Genomic DNA, 23,408 nt, shown 5'->3' with positions numbered 1-23,408 from the left:
GAATTAAAGGAGACGAAAACTAGTTTAGCACAAGTCTCACAAAATTACAACAGAATCGTCTCACCCTTGAATCGAAAATAAAAGCTTAGCCACTCATGGTGGAAAGAAAACAAAAGAGAAAAGAAGTTGTGCTACTAAAAAATATCATAAAAGGTGGCTAAGAGGCTCTTTATATAGAGAGCCAAAACCCTAAAAGAAAAGTAAATCTCCTTTAAATGAGTTCAAATCAAATAAGGAAAGCTAGAATAAAGGAAAATCAAAATAAATAAAGTCCTAATTGAAATGAGATCGATTCTTGGCAAGATACTTTCAAAATAATAGAAACATCCATAAAAGTGAACTTTATCACAGATTTGACCCTAAAAGTTTAGATTTTTCTTATCAGATATCGGTCGCGTGGTCACGTCTTGTCGAAGATGATCCTTTTCCCAATTCCACATTCTTCCAAAAGACTTGGTTCTCCATAGAATGCTAAAAACATGCTTTTGAGCTAATTTTCACCATTACATTCATATTTCACCTCCTAAATCAAAACAAATATAGTTTCCACAATTAGGTTCAACTTCTAATAAGATTATAGAGGAATTAATCATAAAAAGATGTATATAATTATAACTTATCAATTTCCCCCACACCCAAATCATGTTTGTCCTCAAAGCATACCTCAATTCAATATATCAACTCCTCCATCTACCTTCTTTTCATCTCATTTAGTATCCGATAATACCAATAAAGTTAAGCATACATCAAAGTCTTGAACCATAATGACAATTAAGAGAATGAGCACAAATAGGATAAATTTGAATCAAAATAAGACAATCTCATTAATTCACCAACATCAAGTGCAACAAGACTTAACACCCTCACATGGTTTCACTCAATACTCTCAAAGTGTTTAGGGTCATTGAAATCTCAAGGTCAAAACATAGCACAATATTATCATAAACTTGCAAATGAATCAAATCTCCACCACCGCATATGAATGTGATGCAAAAATCAAAGGGTATTTTCAAGGGTTGTAATGAGGCTTAGGTAAGGGTGTGGTAAAAGGCAGAAAATGAAAGTTTAACAATCAAGACAAAAGGTATTAAATTGCATGATATCAATTCCACGTAACAATATCAAAAATACTACCAACTTCTTGAAATTTATTCTCACATCAAACACTAGAGAGTTTGGAGAATTCAACATTTAATTGCTTTTGCAAACATATCTCCAACTATCTTCATTCATTCAAGAAACAAATTTCAATTCCTTTTTGTTTTGTTTTTTGTTTTGTTGAGTCATTCGACTATTAAAAGTTACAAAATGTTTACATAACTATTCATATGTTCCAAACTCATCCTTTTACATTAAAAAATTGACAATTGTTTGAGGTGTACGTTAACTTATTGACTGAGATATGATAAAATCATATTTTAATGATGTCTAATGACACCGTCGTTGCTTTCAAGCATTGGATTAATGATATAATATTATAAGCATTGGCTCAACGACATAATATAAATAGAGACTAGATCCATAAAATATAGTTCAAACAGTTGACATCAAAATTTTATCGAGCAAGTTAATGTTTATCTCAGATGGCTGCAAAATTTTAATAGAAAAAGGACGAGTTTGAATAAAAGAATAATCAAATGAATCTTTTGTAAATTTTAATAGTCATTGGACTCGACAAAGTAGTGCCTTATGGTTGTGTATCATTTTATAATTTTTAATAGTCGAGTGACTCAATAAAGCAACATCCAATAGTCTACTAAGTCAAGGGACCATTTATTTACTTTACTTTAAAATTAAATATAAAATAAATTTAGATTAGAATTAGAATTAGAATTAGAATTAAAATTAAAATTGACAACTAAAAAATTGAATAGATTCAATCAACTTCACTTTCTTCTTCTTCTTCTTCCAAAAGGCCACATTTTCTCAAGAAAAAAGAAAATAAAAACAAAGAAAACCCAAAGTATTTTTCGGATAACCTAAACGTTTAGTACATAAACTATTATTTTTATACACAAATCAAACAACCTCGACGGTAAAAAATTATTTTTATTTTTTTAAGTTTCGAGTTCGAACATCAAGAATGACAGGGGCATGAACTTCCAATGTTAAATGGTTGAGAGTTATATTTGAACAACTATTACATTGTATTTATCTCATATTAATAAAAAAAATTAGTACCTTTGTCTCCTCGTACCTAATAACTCACCGTTTAAAACTTAACAATAACGTTGTACCTGATACTTTTTTATAAATAAATTACATCATTCGTCACTCAATTATCTTATCACTTTTATTTTGATCACTAAAATTTAATTTTTTTAATTTAATTACTTAACTTTCAGATTACTTATAATTTAATCATTCTTATTTAATAGAATAAAAATACGAAAAGTGTAATGTATCATTTTTTTTCTCTCCTCATCATCTGTTATCATCTTCTTCTTTTTCTCAAGGGTTACCCACTACTATCTGTCTCTCTTTTCCCTCCTTTTTCTCGCCTCTTTCCTCCTAAATTCCGAATCATTCTTTAATTCCACAAAGGTAAAGAAAGAGAAAGATTACCCCTTCCGTCGGGAAATCAAGTAAAATAAAAGAAAGCCCCACTTTCTTCTCTCTTCTTTCCGTAGAAAACAGTAATGTACATACTAAAATAAAGATTGGTTTCGTTATTTTTACGAAAGAGAATGGGAAATTTTTCTGGGTTTCTTCTTTTACATATGCTTATTGTTTGACAAACTAGATTAAACCATTTATGGAAGGCCAAAATATAAAATTTTAAGCTTGTATTTAAGAAAATCTTTCCAGTTTGCAATTGTCTGCAACATTCTGAACCAGTTCTTCATTCGTTGCTTAATGCATAATTTAGCATTTCCGTATCCATCTCTATTGGCAGTTTACATGGATCAATCAAAATGAAGAACTGGGAACAATCATCTGAAAAGATAACATAAATTACCTCTAAATTTTCTATGATAGAAATGGTTCAGTAATGACATACTACAATAAAGAATGGTTTCGTTATTTTTATGAAAGAGAAACAATTGTTTGACATTTCCCCCCATGATAGAACGATTACTTCAGAGTTTTTAGCTGATTATGGCATTGAGCATGTGAAGCTTTTGGTAATTAACATTCGTGTAAAATGTAAATGACTTGATCGGTGGATACAGGTGCAACCGTGGAGCCATTTGGATCCTTTGTGTCTAATCTCTTTACGCGGTGGGGAGACTTGGATATATCTGTTGAGGTATCTCATGGTTCATGTATTTCATCTGCCGGAAAGAAGCAGAAACAGACTATACTCAAGGAATTGCTGAGAGCTTTAAGAAAGACAGGTAATTTGAGTGAATTGCCATGCTTTTATGTTCTTGTTATAACATTTAATAGGAGAGTAAAGAAAGCTTTTTCTTGGGGTTGGAGGCGGCCGCAGATTGATATTGTTTATCTTTGATTGTTCGTCATAAATAATGCCTACTAATTATGATGATAACATTTGTTTGCAACGATGATAACATTTATTTGCAGGTAGATGGTTAAGGATACAATTTATTCCCAGTGCAAGAGTTCCCATTTTGAAAATCATCAGCAAATAAAGTCCAAATTCTTGTGCTTTTTCGATCGATAATCTGCAGGGCCAAGTAAAGTCCAAATTCTTGTTTTGGCTCTGTGAGATGGGTGGTCGATTTACTCTCGTTAAAAGCCAACGCTTCCCATTGTTGAGTGGAACGTATATCTCATTTCTTATTCATGCTGTTACCGATTCATGCAGGTGAAGCAATGGGCCAAGGCTAACGGTATTAATAATCCGAGACTTTCAACTCATATTCCCTCAGTTTGCTAGTCATTTTCCAATTTCAGGTGGCTTTTATGATTCATTCTATTTTAGGAAAAGTTGTAGAAGGGCTTGTTTTATTTAATACATCCATGGGTTGTTTATGGAGTTGATTGTATTTGTTATTCTACTCTTCATTTCTCTTGAAGTACACTTGTTTGAATCGGTTCGGGATTTGAATACATACCCGTATTAGCTGCTCACATATTTGTTTATCATTTCATTTATTTATTTTTCTTGCAGACGTTTTTACCTCCTTTAAAAGATATATACCCAGCAAATATTGTCGATGATCTTACAGGTAAGTCTTAGATAAGCCAAAAACTATGGATAATGGGTAACTGAGATCTTTTTCAAAAGTTCTATTTAATTTTCTTGTTTATTCCCTGTTTCGGAACAGGGTTTCAAATTATAGCTTTGATTCTTCAATTGTTGGATCTTGGTTGTGTTTGATGGAAATTTTGAGTCGGACATTTCATATTTTTTCATTAATATTAAAAATGCTGAACATGTTTAGAGGATAAGTTCCAGATACAAAAGCTTCTCTGTGATCGCAGGTACCAAAGTTGATGCAGAGATACGTACTGCACAAGTATGTTTGTCTAACATTGCCAGGTTTAAGATCATGTAGGACCATAAACCGGAGTTCTCTGTCTGAGCTATTTATTTCCTTCATTGCCAAGGTATTTATTCCTAGTACGACTGTCTATTGTTAACGTCGAAGGTCAAAATATTATTTAACATGTATGACAACATGCTTCGAAAATCAGTTCTCTTTGGGAGCACCATATGTTAGAAGCGTAGATGGGCACTCAATTATTTATATCACTCGAACTATTATTAATATGAGGCAAAATACGTTACAACAACGTTATTCAATATTACAACACTAGCTGCGGCTTGTTTGCAAACACAATCTCACTATTATAAGCTTTGCTAAGTTTTACTCAATTCTCTCATAGCTTTGCTAAGCTATTTCTTCCTTGCTTTGCTAAGCTTTTTCATTCTCTTTGCTAAGCTATTTCTCATTATGGCTTTTTTAAGTCTTTTCTCATATTCCTTCTTTTTCACTTTGCATACATTTATATTAATGCTAAAGACATATATTTATAAGGGTAATTAACCTCCTTAATGAAAGATCTAGACATTTCCAAATTCTTCTTGTATTGCCACATGGAGTTCCTTGTCTTAATGAAATTCCCTTCCATCATCAATTGTCACATGTTTATTTTCCATGCTTAGTTCTTAAGTAATTCAAGATCATGCTTCACTAATCAAGAATCTTCTAGCTTTTGCCAAGTGTGTTGCCAACTTTGACAATTTCAATGCAACTATATCATCTTGTTGCCTCTTTAATTTCTTTTCTTTTGCCAACATTGATTTCCATAATGTTCAAGAATTATCCATGCGTTGCCAACATAAGTAGTAAAATTAGATTTGAATTCTAACACCATATAGGCTTTGTTTATGCTTAATCTTTAAATATTTCTTCAGTTTTCAGACATAGAGTTGAGGGCCTCGGAGTTGGGAATCTGTCCCTTTACGGGACAATGGGAGTACATAGCAAACAATACGAGATGGTTGACCCGCACGTACGCAATATTTGTAATATCTCCCTCTCTTTATGTTATATTTTTTAAATGTTTCATTGATTAGACACATAAAGTTATAGCAGCTCATTTTATGTTTGTTTAAGATTGAAGATCCTTTGGAACAGCCAGAAAATTCTGCTAGGGCGGTCAGCCAAAAACAGTTGATAAAAATAGCCGAAGCATTTCGAACGACCCGCCGTAAACTAATCTCAGCTAATGCGGCCCGAAACACACTCCTCCCTGTATTTGTTGGACCACAGATATCCCGATTTTTGTAAACCATTCAGTCAGTTACTCAAACAGCAACGGTGGCCACTACCTGAATACACATCCACAGGCACATCGAGCCATGCAATCACCTTTGCAAATGCAGCAACATCGGCAGCCGCTATACACGAAATCAAGGCCCTCAACCTTTCAAATGCAGCATCAAGCTCCAAATGTGGTGTCCTCTACATCGAACACGCAATCTCAATTTTGGAAATCAAGGGTGCCTAATGGATCGAGGCCAAAGCATCAATTTCAAAAGGGGACCCCTTTGGTCTTACAAGTTCAAGTGCAAGTGCAACCTAAGTTTCAAAAGTCAAGGAAGGAAGTTTACTAACTCAAGCAACAACGACACCTACTACTCGAATCTACCTCCACAAGTACATTGAGCTGTGCAAATATCTTTGCAAATGCAGCAGCACCAGCAGCGGCAGTCGCTGTACAAGAACTCAAGGCCCTCAACCTCACAAAAACAGCATCATCTAAATGTGGTGCCCTCCACATTGAAAGTACGATCTCATTTTTCGAAAACAAGGGTGCCGAATAAAGTCCAAATTCTTGTTTTGGCTCTGTGAGATAGATGGTCGATTTCGTGACATGGTTTTACTGGTAACTCTCGTTAAAAGCCAACGCTTCCCATTGTTGAGAGGAACGTATCTCTCATTTCTTATTCATGCTATTACTGATTCATGCAGGTGAAGGAATGGGCCAAGGCTAACGGTATCGATTTCAAAAGAGAACCCCTTTGGTCTCGCAAATTCAAGTGCAAGCGCAATCTCAGTTTCAAAAATCAAAGACTGAAGGTTACAGTGTAAATTTGGCCAGTTGCATGTACATTATAATAATGAAGGGAAGATGTGAATGCCAAAATCTGATCAATGGAGATAGAGTGGGTCTTTAAAGCGTCTTGAATTTATTGTGATTCATGTGTAATTGGAATATATAGTGCTCTCTGTGTAAAGCATGTTTTGATAAACCGTAACAAATATTGATTGAAAAGTGAAATGTTCAGATATAATGTGGGGTGGAACAAGATTACATCTTGTTCGTAATGTTACATTATATAATGTCTGTAATGCTATATTATATCTTGTGTACATACAAATTCTTTAAAGAATAATAAAATAAATGTAGAGATCCGACTTTCTAAACAATGTACATTAAAGTTGAGTAATAAAAATCGAAAATTTTTAAGTTGACCTCAGAATTATAGTGTTTAAACATATTATAATTTACAAGTTTAAAAATCATTATTATTTGGATTGAAATAAATTTGATTTTTATTTAATTTATAATTAATTTTAATTATTTTATATAATGATAAATATTGTATACTTAAAATAGTAAAAAACTTACAAAAGTTACGTATAAATTATTAATTATTTTTGTTCACTTAAAAAATTAACTTTCTAAAATATATTTATGAAAAAGATTTTAAAACTTTATCATGTTTAAAAATCATAAAATAAAATTATTTTGTTAAAATAAAATACAAATTTCGAAAATCAAAATTAATATATAATAAAAAACTGAGATAAATCGAACCGAAATCTGATGATACACTAATTAAAAAATTTATCGAACGGGGTCAGTTTATATTTCAAATTGTTCAAAATAAAAACATTTTTTATTAACTCACAATCTTAGTGAATAAAACATGAAAATGATAATAGAAAAATTGCATTCACAAAGGCAATTACAAACTGCAAGTAACCCTAATACAAAATACTAATAACTTTATCATAACCGATTATATTCGAATTTTAGATCAAAATAAATCTGCACAAAATCTACGTGTAATAAGACTTGAACCGGAGTAAAATCTTAACTAAAAAGCTCATGAATGGTATCGAAAACCTACATATGACACTTAAGCCATTAAAACTCAAACTCGAGATCTCAAAGTCCGAACCTCAAACTCGACCCATAGATAGGTCTAATCTCAAACCATCTAGAAAGCATATCTAGGCTTATTACCAGGCTCCATTTCAGCTGAAGATATCAAATATCTGGCTGGACTGAACACCATCTCTAAGAACCTCAAAAGTGTCTGATGTCCTGCTCGGGTCTGATGACTGCAAATACCGTAATCTTCTCACCTTGTACGATGTTAAAACTTCAAAATCGATGACCCCTCTTTTATTCTGGAAACAACCCTTTGCAAGACTCGCATTAGCCTATCTAATTACATCTTCGATTTGCATTAGTTAACACCAAAAGGTGGTGCGACTTCAAGTCCTCGGTTCTACTGGTTCAACCGCGAAGCAAGCGCTTGTCACATGCCAAGATCCTGTAACTTGCATGAGGACCCTCAGATGTATCGCGTAAAGCTGGATGCCAACCCATGGCTTTTGCAATATCTTGAAGCTCATCCATAACGTCAAGAGAATCGCGGATGTATACTCGCCCACCAGGTCTCAATATCCGGTCCATTTCAAGCATGATGGTAGACATATTACATCTGATATGCAAGTAGAGAATTATCAAATTAACAAGAAACCCAACCAGTTAAACATGATTTATCAACACTTTACCCTGTCAATGAAACTTCCAAATTGTTCACATAGTGACAATGAACCTAGCCGAGACACGCTCACCCGTATTTTCTTACTATAAAATAAACAATAATTGGACCTTGGATGATAATTATAAATATAAAAGGGAACTTCACTGTTGAAAGTGCCAAAGTGGTGAATAAAATCTTCTGTTTTCAGCAAAAATCAATTTCTCAACACTATCATTAGTTATAAAGTTCATAAGGTGTCCTATTCAAAATAAACAAATTCATAAGATGTACCTTTTCCTCTCAATCGAGAAGAGGCCAGCTGCATGCAAAAAGTCATAGGTCCTCGGGTATGTATCGAATGGCTCACACCTGGAAAATTACACACGATTTATCTTATAACTTGGATCAAGCAGTGGTAAGTGATAACAAACATAGCATACTTTGAAGTTGTAGACTAAATCAGCATCATCAGCCTAACAATATAATGCATACATGTGTTCGTGTCTTAAATGCATACATGTGTTCGTGTCTTAAACACACAACATTTTGAAACATCGTTTATTTGAAGGTGTAGATAACTTTTCCGAGATCCGAAGTAATGATATTTTGGCCACAAGATCCTTTCTAATGTATAATCTAATAGAAGGAAGTAAAGGCATTACTAATCCAATCCAATTCAATCTGATCAACTATGAGAGTTTCCTGATTGAGTTATGGTTAAGAAAAAGTACAAGTCGTGCATGAACCCTATTAATCCGCAATCATATATAACAGGGACCACAATGAGAACCAAAGCATCAAGTTGGCCACAAGATAATAATAATATAATAGATGGAAGTAAAGGCATTACTAATCCAATCCAATTCAATCTGATCACCTATGGATAGTTTCCTGATTGAGTTATAGTTAAGAAAAAGTACCAGTCGTGCATGACCCCTATTAATCCACGATCATATATAACAGGCAAGGTATTAGGCCCACTAACAGGGACCACATTGAGAACCCAAGCATCAAGTTGGTTGTTGATCAATGCTGCAGCAAATCTGCACAAAAACACATAAAATAAAGATTTTTTTTAAATACCGAAACATCTTAGTTGTAAAGTACGAGACAAGGAAAATACCCTCCAAAGCCAGCTCTCATGTCCATTACATTCCTTAGATTAAACTTCTTCCAATGTAGAGAACGGACATAGCTTGCCACTATTTCATTCCAGTATTTTGATTCAGCCTTGAAGTGTTCTTTTCTAGCTATGTAGGAATCAATATGTATGCTCTTCAGCCTGTCAGGTGGAGTTTGCAAACGAGCAGGCCAAGGTGCAAAATTTGCACCATATCCATTCTCAGGAAGTCGACTAATGCAAGCCTTTAGAACAACATACCTATTGGATCATGCAAATATCCTGTGACTAACTCTAAACTACTCGCATTAAACAACAAAACATTTTAAATTGACACCCTTGAGCATGAAAGACCTAAATGATAACCAAGAAGCACTAACTATAAGGACAGGAATGAGTAGTTCCAGATTTTGAAATAGGTTTAGAAATCAATCCTCAGACTGATGAAGTTAAAATAATATGCAAGTGAAGAAAACATTGTTCAATTGATGGAAACCATAAAAAAAATCAGCATATAGAAGTGAAATCATGCCAATGGTCAGTTTCATGCAGCTGATAGTCAGTAGAACTTTCAATGGTCAAAAAGACCATCGGCAAAACTCCAACACGGTTACCGAAAAGCAATTATATGCACAGATTCCTTCAAGCAGAAGATGGTTTCTCATTCGTTTTATATGGGGCACACACTAAAAGCAACATACACCAGCTAGTGCACAGAAAGATGCATAGAACAAGTGTCTAAAACGCCAAGCACTCAATTATATGATCGCTGATAAAGCATCCGCATAGGCAGGGAAGGACATGTATAAATAAAAATCAGCCATTCCAGTTTGATGATATTGTCACATTTATGAATTGTTTTTTCAAATAAAAAGAAGAGTTTGAACATACCAAACATTATCTGGGTCATCATATGGATCACACAGAGGAGGAATAGTCCCAGCTTCACGGCTTAAATAACAGCTGTTATTAAAAGGCTTCTGCCATATTGCAATATACCCTTCCTTCTTTACAAGGTTCCAGCAGAGGCGAGTAGTAAGGTTAAGCATCTCTGGAAACAAAGGAGATCAAAAAAGGATCATGAATTGAAAATCTAACACATAATTTCTTAAAACTGCCACACAACAAATTTCATCAAATGAGCGCAAGCTAAACAGTATAAATTGTAAACCGGGATAAAAAGAAAATGTCAGTATAATTTAAAGTTGAAATTGCAAATCCATAATGAGTATAGTAGTTATCACATTTCTTCACATTCTTAACATGAATCTAGGTCCATCATTTCTACCTTCCCACTGTTCCTCAAGGGCTTGTTCATGCTTGTAAACAGGCTGCGCTGCCCAAGCAAAATATCCACCAGCTCTGAGCATTCTATTCACCTCAAGGAGCAAAATTCCATCTTCATTACAAAGCATAGAAGGATAAATCAGAAGATACCCCAAAAGTTGGTTAAAAGAAACATGAAAGTGATATTCTATAAATATCTAATGAAGGATAATGTTTTAAAATATAAACAAGTTTTACTAAAAAAGAAAAAGCGGAAAGAGAAAGAAAGATTATAGGAAAAGAGAAAGGAAACTGGAATTGCAGAAATTCCTTAATGGAGAAGAGTATCAGAAATAGAATGAGCATATAGGGTAGCCAGATCCCAAAGTTAGTGCAGAAATGTTATTTGAAATAGTACAAGAAAAAAGTATCAGATCTAAAATATTTTCCTTACTTCGCTTTGCAACCAAAAAATGACTAGATAAGACAGAAGTAAAAAGTATACCATTGCGACTAGATAAAACAGAACAAAAAGTTTACCATCGCGAGTCCAGTTTATACGACATCTAGAACAATGTATCAAATCAAAGGCTTGACTGGGATACAATAAACGAAGAGTTGCAAATGCAGCTACCATTGCAGGTACTCCACGTTCGAGAGCAAATTGGATCTGGTTTTCATGGACATCTTTAGGAGCTATTGACATGGCAATAGCATTCCGTGATAGCAAATAAGCACCAAAACTTGCCACACCACATCCAACATCCAAAACAACACGAATATGATGACCAAATGTAATCTCAGGGACCATCTGGATATACAGGTTAGAACCTGTTTGTCAGAAACAAAATCCAGACATTTTCATGCATACATATAAGATTTTAAAATTTTCATAACCTTAGACATTTGATCCAGGTACTGGTCTGCCCCATGTATGAATTGTGTGCCACCTCCAGGAAACTTGAATTTATCCTTCCCTTTTCTGGAAATCCAATTCTGACCACCTTTGTCATCTACCAGACGCGAATGCGGGACATTACTGAACCACACCTATCCATTGAAGCAGTATATCCTATTAGAAAACTACATATGCTACATGTGAATAAATGAACGAATAAACAAATCAAACTGAAACAAAAGCAATTTCAAAACAAACCTTCAAGTAACAAAAGGTTCTTGTGAAAGCACAATGATGAGGGTAATAAAAACAACATTAATCAAAAGAAGTAAGGCTGAACAAATGAGTAGGAAAGAAGATGGAACTCGAGAAAAACTTGGGGTTAACAAAACCTCTAGTTTTCTTTTAATTCAAAGAAAACAATAATGATAACTCGTGGCTGTAATGTTTTTACAACTTATTATACTAGGCTTACAAAGATAATTTAATACTAACCCTGGATTTATAACATAAAGGAAACTTAAAATCCCAGCCATCCAAAATATTTCTAATATTTAATAAAACTGAAATAAATAGATATTATAATATTATAAGCTCATGCATCACACAAGATGGAAAAAGAAGGGTAAAAACGAAAAAGAGAACATTCAAAAGTATTGTTTCCTTTAATCCCTCAGCAACAAAGGGGAAAAAGATATCAAAGCCAGCACAATTAACATCCAAAATTTCATCTCTCTACCAAGTTCTTTTGCTTCTCAATAAATGAACTTAAATCAACCCAAAAAAAAGCTTTAACCTCACTTCTCAAACACTACATATTTCAATTCTACCTAGGATATATTTCCATTAAAGATCTAAAGATACCAAATCCGTTTCTTAGTACTTCAACACATGTAACAATTTAACAAAAAAAATGAATAGCAAAATAAATAATTTAACAAATAAATCATTCAATAGTGCTTGGTAAACACCCGAAGTTTGAGAAAGCTAACAAATAAAGTCACAGCCTGTTGTTTCTAATCAAGTAATTCTGAACTCGTGAAACTCAGCTACACAGACTGCATGCAGAACTTAAGCATTGACCGAGTTGAGACAAAGTAGTTAAATATATTAAAAATAAAAATACATAAAGCATATGATATATCATTTCATTCTACATAATATCGTTAAAAATTAATCAAAATATCTTACCTCATCGCGGCTCCTAGGCCAATTGATTGGCGGCCGGTACCCTTTGGGAGGCGGAACCAAGCAATTCAATCCTTTTCCTTTCTCCGGACAATGCCGTTCAAATTTCTCTCCATTCTTAGTCGACTTAAGCCTCTTGATCGCTTCCACATTATCCAAACAAGGTATATACTCTCTCATACTCTCGTCACAAAGCCCAAACTTCTTAGCCCTGAATGTAGACTTAGCATCTTCCTTATTGGTTTCCGTCTCAATCTCCGTTCCGTTTCCCCAATTCTCCACCAAATCTGGATCGAACTCCCCGATCTCAAACTCATCCGACATCGTACCATTCTCATCCACGATACCGTAACTCTTTATCTCCGGTGGCGGCGGGGGAGGAGGCGGAGCTGCCTTCAACGCCGACACCGATTGCCGCTCATTACTTATATCCGGATCAGCTGATCCCGAGCTGGTTTCGAGTTCTGTGGCATTAATGAGAGCGGAAATATTGAATTCTTTATTGAAATTGGGAGAAATAGCGACGGAAGGCACAGACGACGTCGTGGTGGAAGGCGATTGGCGGGAGAAGAAGACGAGCTGGCGGGAACCGTCGGACCAGTGTTTGCCTAAGTAAAAGAATGAGACGGAGATGAAAACGAAGGCTGCGAATTTGATCGCCGTTTGGCTCTTGAGGAAATCGGCATTGCCGGGAAGCTTCATTGTTTGAAAAACAAAGCCGACAGCGGCGAACAGTGGCGGTGGCGGATTTGCGGAGATCTGGAATTCTGGATCGTTGATTTTGAATCTACAGTGGCATTTTCGTGATTTTCTTTGGAGTTGAAAGAAGAGCTCAGAGTCTGTGAAGTAACGAATTTTCGGAACTATTATTGATGAACGTGCCTTTTGCTAACCTCACCTGGCCGTGAATGGAGATTTTGTCCTCCTCCTCCTTTTCTTTTTCATGGTTTAATTATGGAAATAGTCCCTCTATTATGCTAACATTTAATATTTAATCTCTTCACTTTAATTCAATGTAATTTAATTTTTCTATTTTAATAACATAATTAATATATCTAAATTGATAAGTTTTTAGTTATTATCATTAAAACATTGTATTTTTACAGTTGTTTGATCTTATAAAATTGTATGAAAATTTAATTAATAATAATTTTACATTTATAGTTTTGAAATTGTTTTGAGTAAACTTTTATTGTCAACGAGTATTGAGAGGTTTAATAAATTTTATCCTCATTTTTTGGAAGGGTGAGAACAAACTGATTAAAAGATCTAGAATGGGCTAATCTTCCATTTGTCGCCCTCAAGCAGAGGAAGTGCTCCGCCTAAAGGACCTCATGACTTGAAATCAAGCTTATGTTATATTTTCATTAGAAGGATCCCCTCAAAGAGGACTCTAGTTGGATTGTCTGGATTCACACTTGCATTCTCAAAGATCGATCCTTTTAGCAAATTGTGGTGCGGTGCCTCAATATTGTATTCGAACGTGTCGAGGTTTACTCTTTCTCCGGGATAAGGTTTTTGTTAATCTTGTTTGATGCAAGATCCGCTTGAAATATGATGGAGATTTTTTAGTATATGTTCATAAAATCGTATCATAATTCTAATGGCAACACTTAATGATATGATAATTTAGACTTAATAACAACATTAACGGATTTAAGCATTAAGTATCCAAAACCTGACATCTGTTAATATAGACTCGATTCTTATTGACCTAATATTGTTCAAGTAGTTACATGTGTTTCGCTAGTCAAATTAGTTAAAAAAATTTAAACAAATATTATCTTATAATCACTCAAACTATTAAAAAATAAAAAATAAAATTTGAATCGATGCGATCAAAAATTAATTTGGTCGACCCGTTCATCAATCTATTTGTAACTTTCTATCCTAAATAAGAAATATGTTACGTGTGCTTTGCTAGTCCAATAGTTGAAGGCCCATTATGTTCCCAATGCTATCACATGTGATCCAATCCACATCAACTAATTGATCCTTGCCGATCTAAAACAATGATTGGGCCTCACTTCTCCATCACATGATCGATTGTAACTAATGATAAACCCATCAATTTCAGCCACTCGATCGGTGGAGGGGCCCAATTGAAATCATCAAGCGAAAGCCATCAATAGATCGACATCATTAGTGATTTTGGGTCACCATGTTTTCATGCTTAAATGTGACCCTAGAGGCTAAAACATGAGGTTTAAGCTAATAGGAGGTTTAAGCTAATAGAAGGTTTAAACAATATAATCGATTTGAATCTACCAATTTATCTCAATGATTAAAAGAATTATTAGTCACTTTAGAAATTTTAAATTCGAGCAGTCATGTTTGTAAAGTGTGTTATTAATGACTAAAAGATATTATAAACATATACTTCCTTATAATTATTCAAATTGTTAAAAGAATATTATTAATTTTATTCTACTTTTTTCATTTTGCATTTTAAATAGCAAATCAAAAAAATAAAACTTTATAAAAAAATGATTATATAATAAAATAAAACGAAATAAAGAACCTAAAAATTAAATTACTTAAAATTAACTTTTAAAATATTCTATTTTAATCTATTAATTTATATTTTATAATTTAATTTCATAATATAAAGATATCAAATAAAAGAATCCATGACTATATACAATTTTATCAATCATTTATAAAATTTACCTTATTTTTCTAAATAATTTTTTATAATCTTTGTTTCTCTAATTTTAGTTTTCAATATTAATCAATTCAGGAGACTTTCAACAGACCACACCTCGACACGTTGAAAATTGCAATGATTAGGGATTGAGCTTCTTCAGACACGCGTCGGATTCAAAATAAAACACGCCATAGACCACGAGCGCTATGTAAATTTCACAAACAGTGGAGTGAGAAAAGAAAAAGAAAAAAGAGGTAAGCATTCCAGAAACTTCCTCTTCAATTAATGGCTAGAAAACTCTGAAAAATATAGCGGCTCGTGTGACGCCACGTGGGTTTTGATCCCAGCAGGAGCATCCTACGTGGCACCTACCGTTCACTTGCAAACGATACGCACCCGCTTTTTATTCGCCCCAAGTTTTGGGCACTCTTCTCCCCCAACGAAACTTAAACTCTTCAAACAAAAAAAAATAAAATAAATAAATTTTAAAAATAAATTTGCTTTTTTTTTTGTTTGTTTCTCTTCCTTTCTCTATTGGGAGATGAATGGAGAAGGAAAAGAAAGCATGGATGTGAAAATGGAGGAAGGAGTTAACAAGGAGCGCGTGGTTTTCATGTGGGGATACTTGCCCGGAGCGTTGCCTCAACGGGCGCCGCTGTTATCGCCGATTTCCGTCCGGATTCCGCCTACCGGAGGCTGCTCTTGGAACGACGTATGCGGTGGAGGTTGCGGATTCGCTATGGCCATCTCCGGTTGCTTTTCCTTTTCAAATCTCTAAACCTCTCTTCTGTTTTTTTTTAAATCTCTTGTTTATAAAATCAGTATGTGTTCCTATATAGAAATTTTATTCTTAGTAAGTTTTTTGTTACGTGTAATTGTGGTTGAGTTGGTGGAGATTTGAATTAGTGCATTTTGATCTGTTTGGTCAGCGAGAAAAAATGTACGTGAAGTAGAGGAAGAGATATTTCTAATTTTTTCTTTCTTCTTTGCTTTGTGTTTTCCTCAAAGTCAACTCAATAGAGTTAAAGTTAGCGATAATGAGTTCTTTGTTTTACTGAGTTTTTGAATTAGTACAGTTTGATCTGTTTGGTTGAAGAGGAAATGCAGGAGAAGTAGAGGGAGAGAAATTTCAAATTTCCACTGTTTTTGTGTTGTTTTGGTTAACCTCGAAGTCAACTAAATTGAGTTAGCGCTCTTGAGTTCACTTGAGGTCTTTGTTTTACTGAGTTTTAACTGCAGATATGTCTCTGTTCTTTACGTTAAAAAAAGACAGCTTTCAAGTTGTTGATAGACAAATTTGAGCAGTGAATGGAACTTTTTTTCCCCCGTTAATAGTGGTTTTAATTTGTATTTTGGTATGCAAAATAATATATTTTATGCATTTCTTTGGTTTCTAATTGTTCTTTTGTTAAAACTTTAGATTCAGGGAAGCTTATCACATGGGGTTCAACAGATGACTTAGGTCAAAGTTACGTCACATCCGGGAAGCATGGGGTATTTTAATGCACTATATGTTCCCTTTATTTCTTTTTCTTTTTTGTTGGACATTTGTTTAGCTATTAAAAGTTTAAAACTTTTATTCCTTTTTATTTAATTTGCTTGTTTTAGGAAATTCCAGAGCCATTTCCACTTCCAACTGATGCTTCCATAGTAAAAGCAGTAGCTGGTTGGGCACACTGTGCTGCAGTTACAGGTAATACTGAGATTTCCCTTCTCTGTTACTCTCACTCTCTTGCTTTATTGTATATGATTGTGTGCCAAATACGAGTGTTGTCCGAAACCAAGTATGTTTAATTTTTTGAAGTTTCCATACTGAAGGTCCATATCGTATACCGATGCCCGAATATGTGTCAGACATGGGATAATTTTGTATGTTAGATTAGATGTTTCACCTGTTTAGTCAAATATGACTTGCCTTTTAGGACTTTATTTCGTAGAACCAACAACTAGTTGGAGCAAGGTAAACGACCTAGCTGATATGTCAATTCACCTTATTAACAGAGAATGCAGAAGTTTATACATGGGGGTGGAAAGAGTGTATTCCCTCAGGGAAGGTATTCGGTGATTCACCCACGGGTACAAGCTTAGAGAAGGATGCATTTGTAAGACAGAGCTCGTTTTTGGCGGAGCAAGGTAAACATCTTTTGGGTTAAGATAACAGATTGATATATGTTCTTGTTGGTATACTCATTTTATGAAGGGTGAAATCCTTGAAGTGAGCCCTCGTTCTCATGGCTCGAGATCAAGTGGTGGGACATTTCCTGCTGCGGATAGTAAAGGAGGCGGAGAAGAAAGTACAAAAAGAAGAAGAATATCATCAGCAAAACATTCTGCTGAAAGCTCATCATCCGGTGATGAAACTCTCTCGGCATTGCCATGTCTAGTAACTTTGAATCCAGGAGTGAGGATTGCGACTTTAGCTACTGGTGGGCGCCACACTCTAGCATTATCAGGTACTTGTCTGGTCCTTGGACTAATCAGTGAAATCTGACAAGATTGGTTATATGATACTTCATGCTGTAAATGGTTTCTTTTTATGAAGTAAGGTACTTGATGTATCCTAATTTTCCCTTGGTTCCAGATGTTGGGCAGGTCTGGGGTTGGGGCTATGGAGGTGAAGGACAGCTTGGCTTGGGTTCCAGGATACGTATGGTATCCTCGCCTCATCCTGTACCTTGTATTGAGCCCTCATCTTTTGTGACAGATGGAGCTTCTGCATTTTCTCGAGGTAGTTTGAGTTCAGAAAGGCAGAGTTTTAGAGTTCCTGGAAGTTATGTAAAGGGGATTGCCTGTGGGGGGCGACACAGTGCAGTGATCACAGGTATGCCTTTTATCATTCCCTTGTTTAACTGGTTAAACTTCCATGAAAATTTAAACTAATTTGACAATGCTATTGTATATGGTTACACTTAATGGAGAAGAAGTTGTTCTGAATTCTGATACCATCTAGAAGTTAAAGTGAGATAAGCTAGTAAATTGAACAAAATTTTATTTAAGTAGTTGAGGATGATTTATTGAACTGGTACGGTTCATCTTATATAACATGGTTGGAGGCGAATTGATGACTTTGGAATTAAACCATCTCTAGTATACTGATTAGATCCTTTAATCTGCAAGAGATCCATGGAAACAGATGAAGTTGTAGTATTAATAGGCCTTATGATGATTAGTGATTCATCAGAACGTTGCATGACATGAGAAGTTCTACTTGTTGGATGTCTTATCTCTTTCTATATTTTAGTTAACTTCTTTGATAATAAAAAGTTAACAATTTGGTGCTTGAACAGATGCTGGAGCGCTTCTTACTTTTGGTTGGGGACTCTATGGACAGGTAAGATGCCGTAGTCATAATTCAATAGTAACATTTTCATATTTTTACTTCAGTTGGTCATTCATCGGTGATCACATCACCAAAAACCAAACCCAAACAGATGAGAGACGGAGAATTAAAAAAGTCTAACAGATGAGCTTGCAGTCCATGAAAACAGGTTATAGTGCTAATTTTTATCGGCACTGCCCCTCTCTCTGAGATCCTAATCATGTCATAGTTTAGGTGTCAATTGTACCAACCAATAGCATATTGAAACCATTCCCTTTGTCTGTTCTCCCTCAGATTTACTTTTTCTAAAGATTTATTAGCCTCATGAAATTACTGAAGTTTTTATTTGGTTAGTGCCTACAAGTGGCACTATCTTCTATTATGGATGGATCTGCTCCACTTGAAGCAGACATTGCTCCAGTTCTTATCTTAGTTAAATGCATGATCCTTAATTAGTTGTGCTTGCGGATGGCTACCTGATTATGGCTTACGATCATTCCAACATATCCACTTCTTCCGCTGGCATGTTCAATGTTTCAATCTTTACATCCATCCCTGACAATGATTGGAATTTCTCAAGTTAACTATTCTTCAGGATCGATATGTAGGTAAAGTAGAAATTGGTGGACAAAAAAGCTCAGTAAACCTGACGATGAAGTTTCAATCTAATAAAGGATAATCTTCTCAATTCCTTTTCCTATATTCATCTCTCCTCTGCTAGATAAAATGGTTATTCTTTCCTCAAGTTTTGTGATATAGGAGTTAAATCTTTCCGATTTTATTGTTTTTTCTAGTGTGGTCAAGGAAGTACAGATGATGAATTAAGCCCAACATGTGTATCTTCCTTACTGGGCATCAGGATAGACTCGGTTGCTGCAGGACTGTGGCACACAGTTTGCATCTCAGCTGATGGTGATGTGTATGTGTTTGGTGGGAATCAATTCGGGCAGTTGGGAACTGGAGGTGATCAAGCCGAGGTATACATTAAGTTTCAATTATTTGAATTCCATGCTTTCCTCGAAACGGTGTGTGTTAACCTTATTGTCTGAATTTCAAAAACAGACTCTCCCGAGGCTCGTGGATGCTCCGAGTTTGGAAAATACACATGTAAAAGTCGTTTCGTGTGGAGCTCGTCACAGTGCCGTACTCACAGGTATGCCAGCCATGCATTTGTTAAAATTCTTCAACTGTTTCATTTTTTACCCGTTTGATGACTCTGCTTTGGTTGCTTGAAGAGGATAGCAAAGTATTCTGCTGGGGATGGAACAAGTATGGCCAGGTATCATGCTCACACTGTTCATTGATGAAACTAGCGGGCAGCTCCGACTTTATAACATCGGAATATCCGTGATCCCTCTCTTCGATATCATATTGATTTTCTTTTATATCCATATTCCGATGGATAATCCTAGTAGTTTACATACTCGTTTATGTATTTTCTTCAAAATACAAAACTAAAACTAACATCATAAGTTCTTGGTGTATGAAACAGCTCGGCCTCGGTGATGTGATCGATCGCAACATTCCTTCACAAGTTACCATCGAGGGTTGCATCCCAAAAAACATCGCATGCGGATGGTGGCATACCTTGCTTCTAGCCGAATCACCCACCTGAGTGCCTTGACTACAGGCCTCGGAACAGTTTTGTTAGGTTAGCAGTTCTTTCGAGTCGATGCATCATCTAAGTTATTTGTTTATGTACATACTGTAGTTCATATATATCATACGTGTATGCATGTTCCGATTCTTTCATGGCTGAGGTTCACCATGATTACCATGACTTTACAATCGAGATGTAATATATGAGTAGGTCCATTCTGTATACTTGGAGCTTAGATATATATTCAATCCATTGCTATATCATCATTAATTCTTTTATGTATTGTTATTCCCTCGTATATCAAAAGTTTCTCCAGGACGATTTCTCACTTTACTACCAAAAGCCACCCACCAATGTTGAACGAAATTCAGTAAACAATTTGTCGGATGCCAGTTCAGACTGCGATGGTTGATTCGGCACCGAGTCTCACTTTCTCGGAAACCAATCAGGGTTTCCAGTCAGACAAGTAGGAATAAATTAAAGCACAGAAGATAAATGACTCGTTTATTTATAGCTGTAGTTTTATTTACTCTTCTGGGATCATTCTGATGTTTCGGAAAGGTGAGTCTAGACTAGAATTAGGAAATTTGATATATTAGTAAGGGTAGTTTGGTAAAAAGCACTTCAAGGTTTGCCTTTAAAATTATGGAACTGATATTTTTGGGAAATGATGGGAGATAGTGTTCGTCTTTAAGAATTTAATGGTTTTATATATTAGAAACTATGATATAGAGAATTAAACTATTAGATTAACTAATTTTCGATTCATTTGAATTGATCGACTGAATCGATCAATCCGATCGAGTCAATTGAACCATTTATTGGAGGTATAATGACGGCCAGCACCCCATTAAAGATGGCAATTGGGGTTTTGACTTTGTTTGTCACGAACGGGAATCAGGATTACACGGTCAACGGCCCGTGGCACAAAGACTTCATTTCGTGGAACCTGGATCTATTTCAACGCTGCCCCTTGTTTCAAAAAGCAGGGCGGCTAATAAAATAAAATTATTCTCATGTATTAATATTAAAAAAATAATTTTATAAATAATACAGATGATATTTACAATAAATTGTTTTATGATTTACTTTTTATTTTTAATATATTTAAAATTATTTTCAGAATTATTTTATATTATATAATTATTTATTAATTAAAAATTATTTAAATGTATACTCCCTCCCTCATGTGTATAGATAAGGTTCATGGAATGTCAAATCATATGGTTATTTATTAATTTCAGTTCAAATCAAAATTTGAAAATATTATTTTTTAAAGTTGAATTCAATTGAATTCGAATAACAGATTTTTAACTTAATAATATATTTGGATTTTTAATAATTTAAAATTGTAATTATATTGACAATTTGACACTAGGCGAAGACTTCTAAAAACTCCACCGAGCTTGAAAGCTACAATTCATTTATAAATTCTAGATGGATAGGTTTCACTGAATTTTCTAATTTCACAATTCCATAAAGTAAACGAAAAATTATAAGATATAGTATTTGTTAAATATTAAATATAAATTATACGAGAAAATTACATGAATCAATTGACTTTTGTGGTAAAGAAATTATTGTTATTCTTTAAAGACCTAGGTTCGAACACCATAATACGTGTGAGTGCTCAATTTTGAGAGATTTAAAGTTATCTTTAAACAGATACAGTATTATTTTTACTCAAGATTATAAGGGGGGAAAACTATTCAAGGAAATTTAGGTATAACACGGAGTTGGTGTTCATAACTGAAAATAATTTCTTCTTAGTTCAATTGACATACCTTTAATGCTTTTTAACCTAAAAGTACTCTCTCAAACTTTTTCTTTTACCAATTTAATATTTTTTTTCTGATTAACTTTTGGAAGGATATATTTTTATCACGTAAGATGAAAGTATATTATGTCACTCACATTAAAATATATCAAATTTCTTCTTCTTCTATATGATACATAATATGTATAACTAACCTTTACGTGTTTAAATAAGAAATATAATTAAACTTATTAATTGATCTCAATAATAAAAAAGAATATTATTTTTCTAAAGATTTTGAATTCGAACAATTACATCTTCAAATGTACATGCATTATCAATTGGTTTAAAAAAAGAGAAAATAACCTCAGTGACCAAAAATCTCAGATAATATATGATTTTGATCAACTTTTTTTGGATTTACGAAAATGACCAACAAAATCGCAATGCGATCTCTAATTCGCATTGCGATCTCCACTATCGCAAATTCGCGTTGCATTTCGCATTGCGATAGTTGAAAATCGCGTTGCGATTTTCCATTTCGCGTTGCGATAGTTGAGAATCGCAACGCGATTTTCCATTTCGCGTTGCGATAGTTGAAAATCGCGTTGCGATAGTCTACAGTAAATTAAAAAAAGATTTTGTTTCTTAAGAATTTTCTCTAAAAAGATAGTATCCGCGCGGACGTGTCGAAGACACGTATTACCACGACCACGACCACGACCACGACCCGACCCGACCCGAGAGGAGACGGCGGCAGCGGCGGCGCGCGAGAGTCCCCCTTGTTCTCTTTCACTCAACAAGGAAATGGGAAATACAAGCCTTAAATACACTTCCATATAGTGTTTCCAATACTATGTGGGATTGAGCATTACTCAACACTTCAAAGAAAATATAACAATTTTTGTAGCATGTTTCCTACTTAATACATATCTAAAAAAATTAAAACATTTTATCATATTAAAACAAGAGAAAATAACTTCAGTGACCAAAAATCTCAGATAATATATGATTTTGACCAACTTTTTTTGGATTTGCGAAAATGACCAACAAAATCGCAATGCGATCTCTAATTCGCATTGCGATCTCCACTATCGCAAATTCGCGTTGCATTTCGCATTGCGATAGTTGAAAATCGCGTTGCGATTTTCCATTTCGCGTTGCGATAGTTGAAAATCGCGTTGCGATAGTCTACAGTAAATTAAAAAAAGATTTTGTTTCTTAAGAATTTTCTCTAAAAAGATAGTATCCGCGCGGACGTGTCGAAGACACGTATTATCACGACCACGACCACGACCCGACCCGAGACGGCAGCGGCGGCGGCGCGCGAGAGTCCCCCTTGTTCTCTTTCACTCAACAAGGAAATGGGAAATACAAGCCTTAAATACACTTCCATATAGTATTTCCAATACTA

At 34.6% G+C, this 23,408-nt stretch overlaps 2 protein-coding genes and 1 pseudogene across 2 annotated transcripts; 2 read left to right on the top strand and 1 right to left on the bottom strand.

Annotated features, from left to right (window-relative positions):
• Positions 1 to 3,674: 3,674 nt before the first annotated feature.
• On the top strand, positions 3,675 to 6,412 carry LOC120170057 (annotated as a pseudogene).
• A 1,134-nt stretch (positions 6,413 to 7,546) lies between these two features.
• On the bottom strand, positions 7,547 to 13,485 carry LOC120170175 (probable methyltransferase PMT11). Its single transcript, XM_039178172.1, has 9 exons — positions 12,676 to 13,485; positions 11,484 to 11,636; positions 11,127 to 11,397; positions 10,609 to 10,719; positions 10,212 to 10,371; positions 9,324 to 9,581; positions 9,121 to 9,243; positions 8,492 to 8,569; positions 7,547 to 8,155 (listed from the first exon to the last, which is right to left on the bottom strand). Exons 1-9 carry the CDS (start codon positions 13,372 to 13,374, stop codon positions 7,948 to 7,950), a joined length of 2,061 nt encoding a protein of 686 aa, XP_039034103.1. The 5' UTR covers positions 13,375 to 13,485; the 3' UTR covers positions 7,547 to 7,947.
• Positions 13,486 to 15,767: 2,282 nt separating this feature from the next.
• Positions 15,768 to 20,385, top strand: LOC120170173 (ultraviolet-B receptor UVR8-like). Its single transcript, XM_039178170.1, has 11 exons — positions 15,768 to 16,071; positions 16,740 to 16,813; positions 16,928 to 17,012; positions 17,321 to 17,452; positions 17,536 to 17,772; positions 17,901 to 18,140; positions 18,607 to 18,650; positions 19,433 to 19,615; positions 19,701 to 19,791; positions 19,874 to 19,917; positions 20,131 to 20,385. The coding sequence occupies exons 1-11, from the start codon at positions 15,861 to 15,863 to the stop codon at positions 20,251 to 20,253; spliced, it is 1,464 nt and encodes a 487-aa protein (XP_039034101.1). The 5' UTR covers positions 15,768 to 15,860; the 3' UTR covers positions 20,254 to 20,385.
• Positions 20,386 to 23,408: the final 3,023 nt, after the last annotated feature.

This window comes from Hibiscus syriacus, unplaced genomic scaffold (genome assembly GCF_006381635.1).
Source record: "Hibiscus syriacus cultivar Baekdansim isolate YM2019G1 unplaced genomic scaffold, ASM638163v2 tig00111772_pilon, whole genome shotgun sequence".
Lineage (NCBI taxonomy): Eukaryota > Viridiplantae > Streptophyta > Magnoliopsida > Malvales > Malvaceae > Hibiscus > Hibiscus syriacus.
The sequence above is the reverse complement of the archived record's forward strand: the minus strand, read 5'-3'. Positions and strand labels throughout refer to the sequence as shown.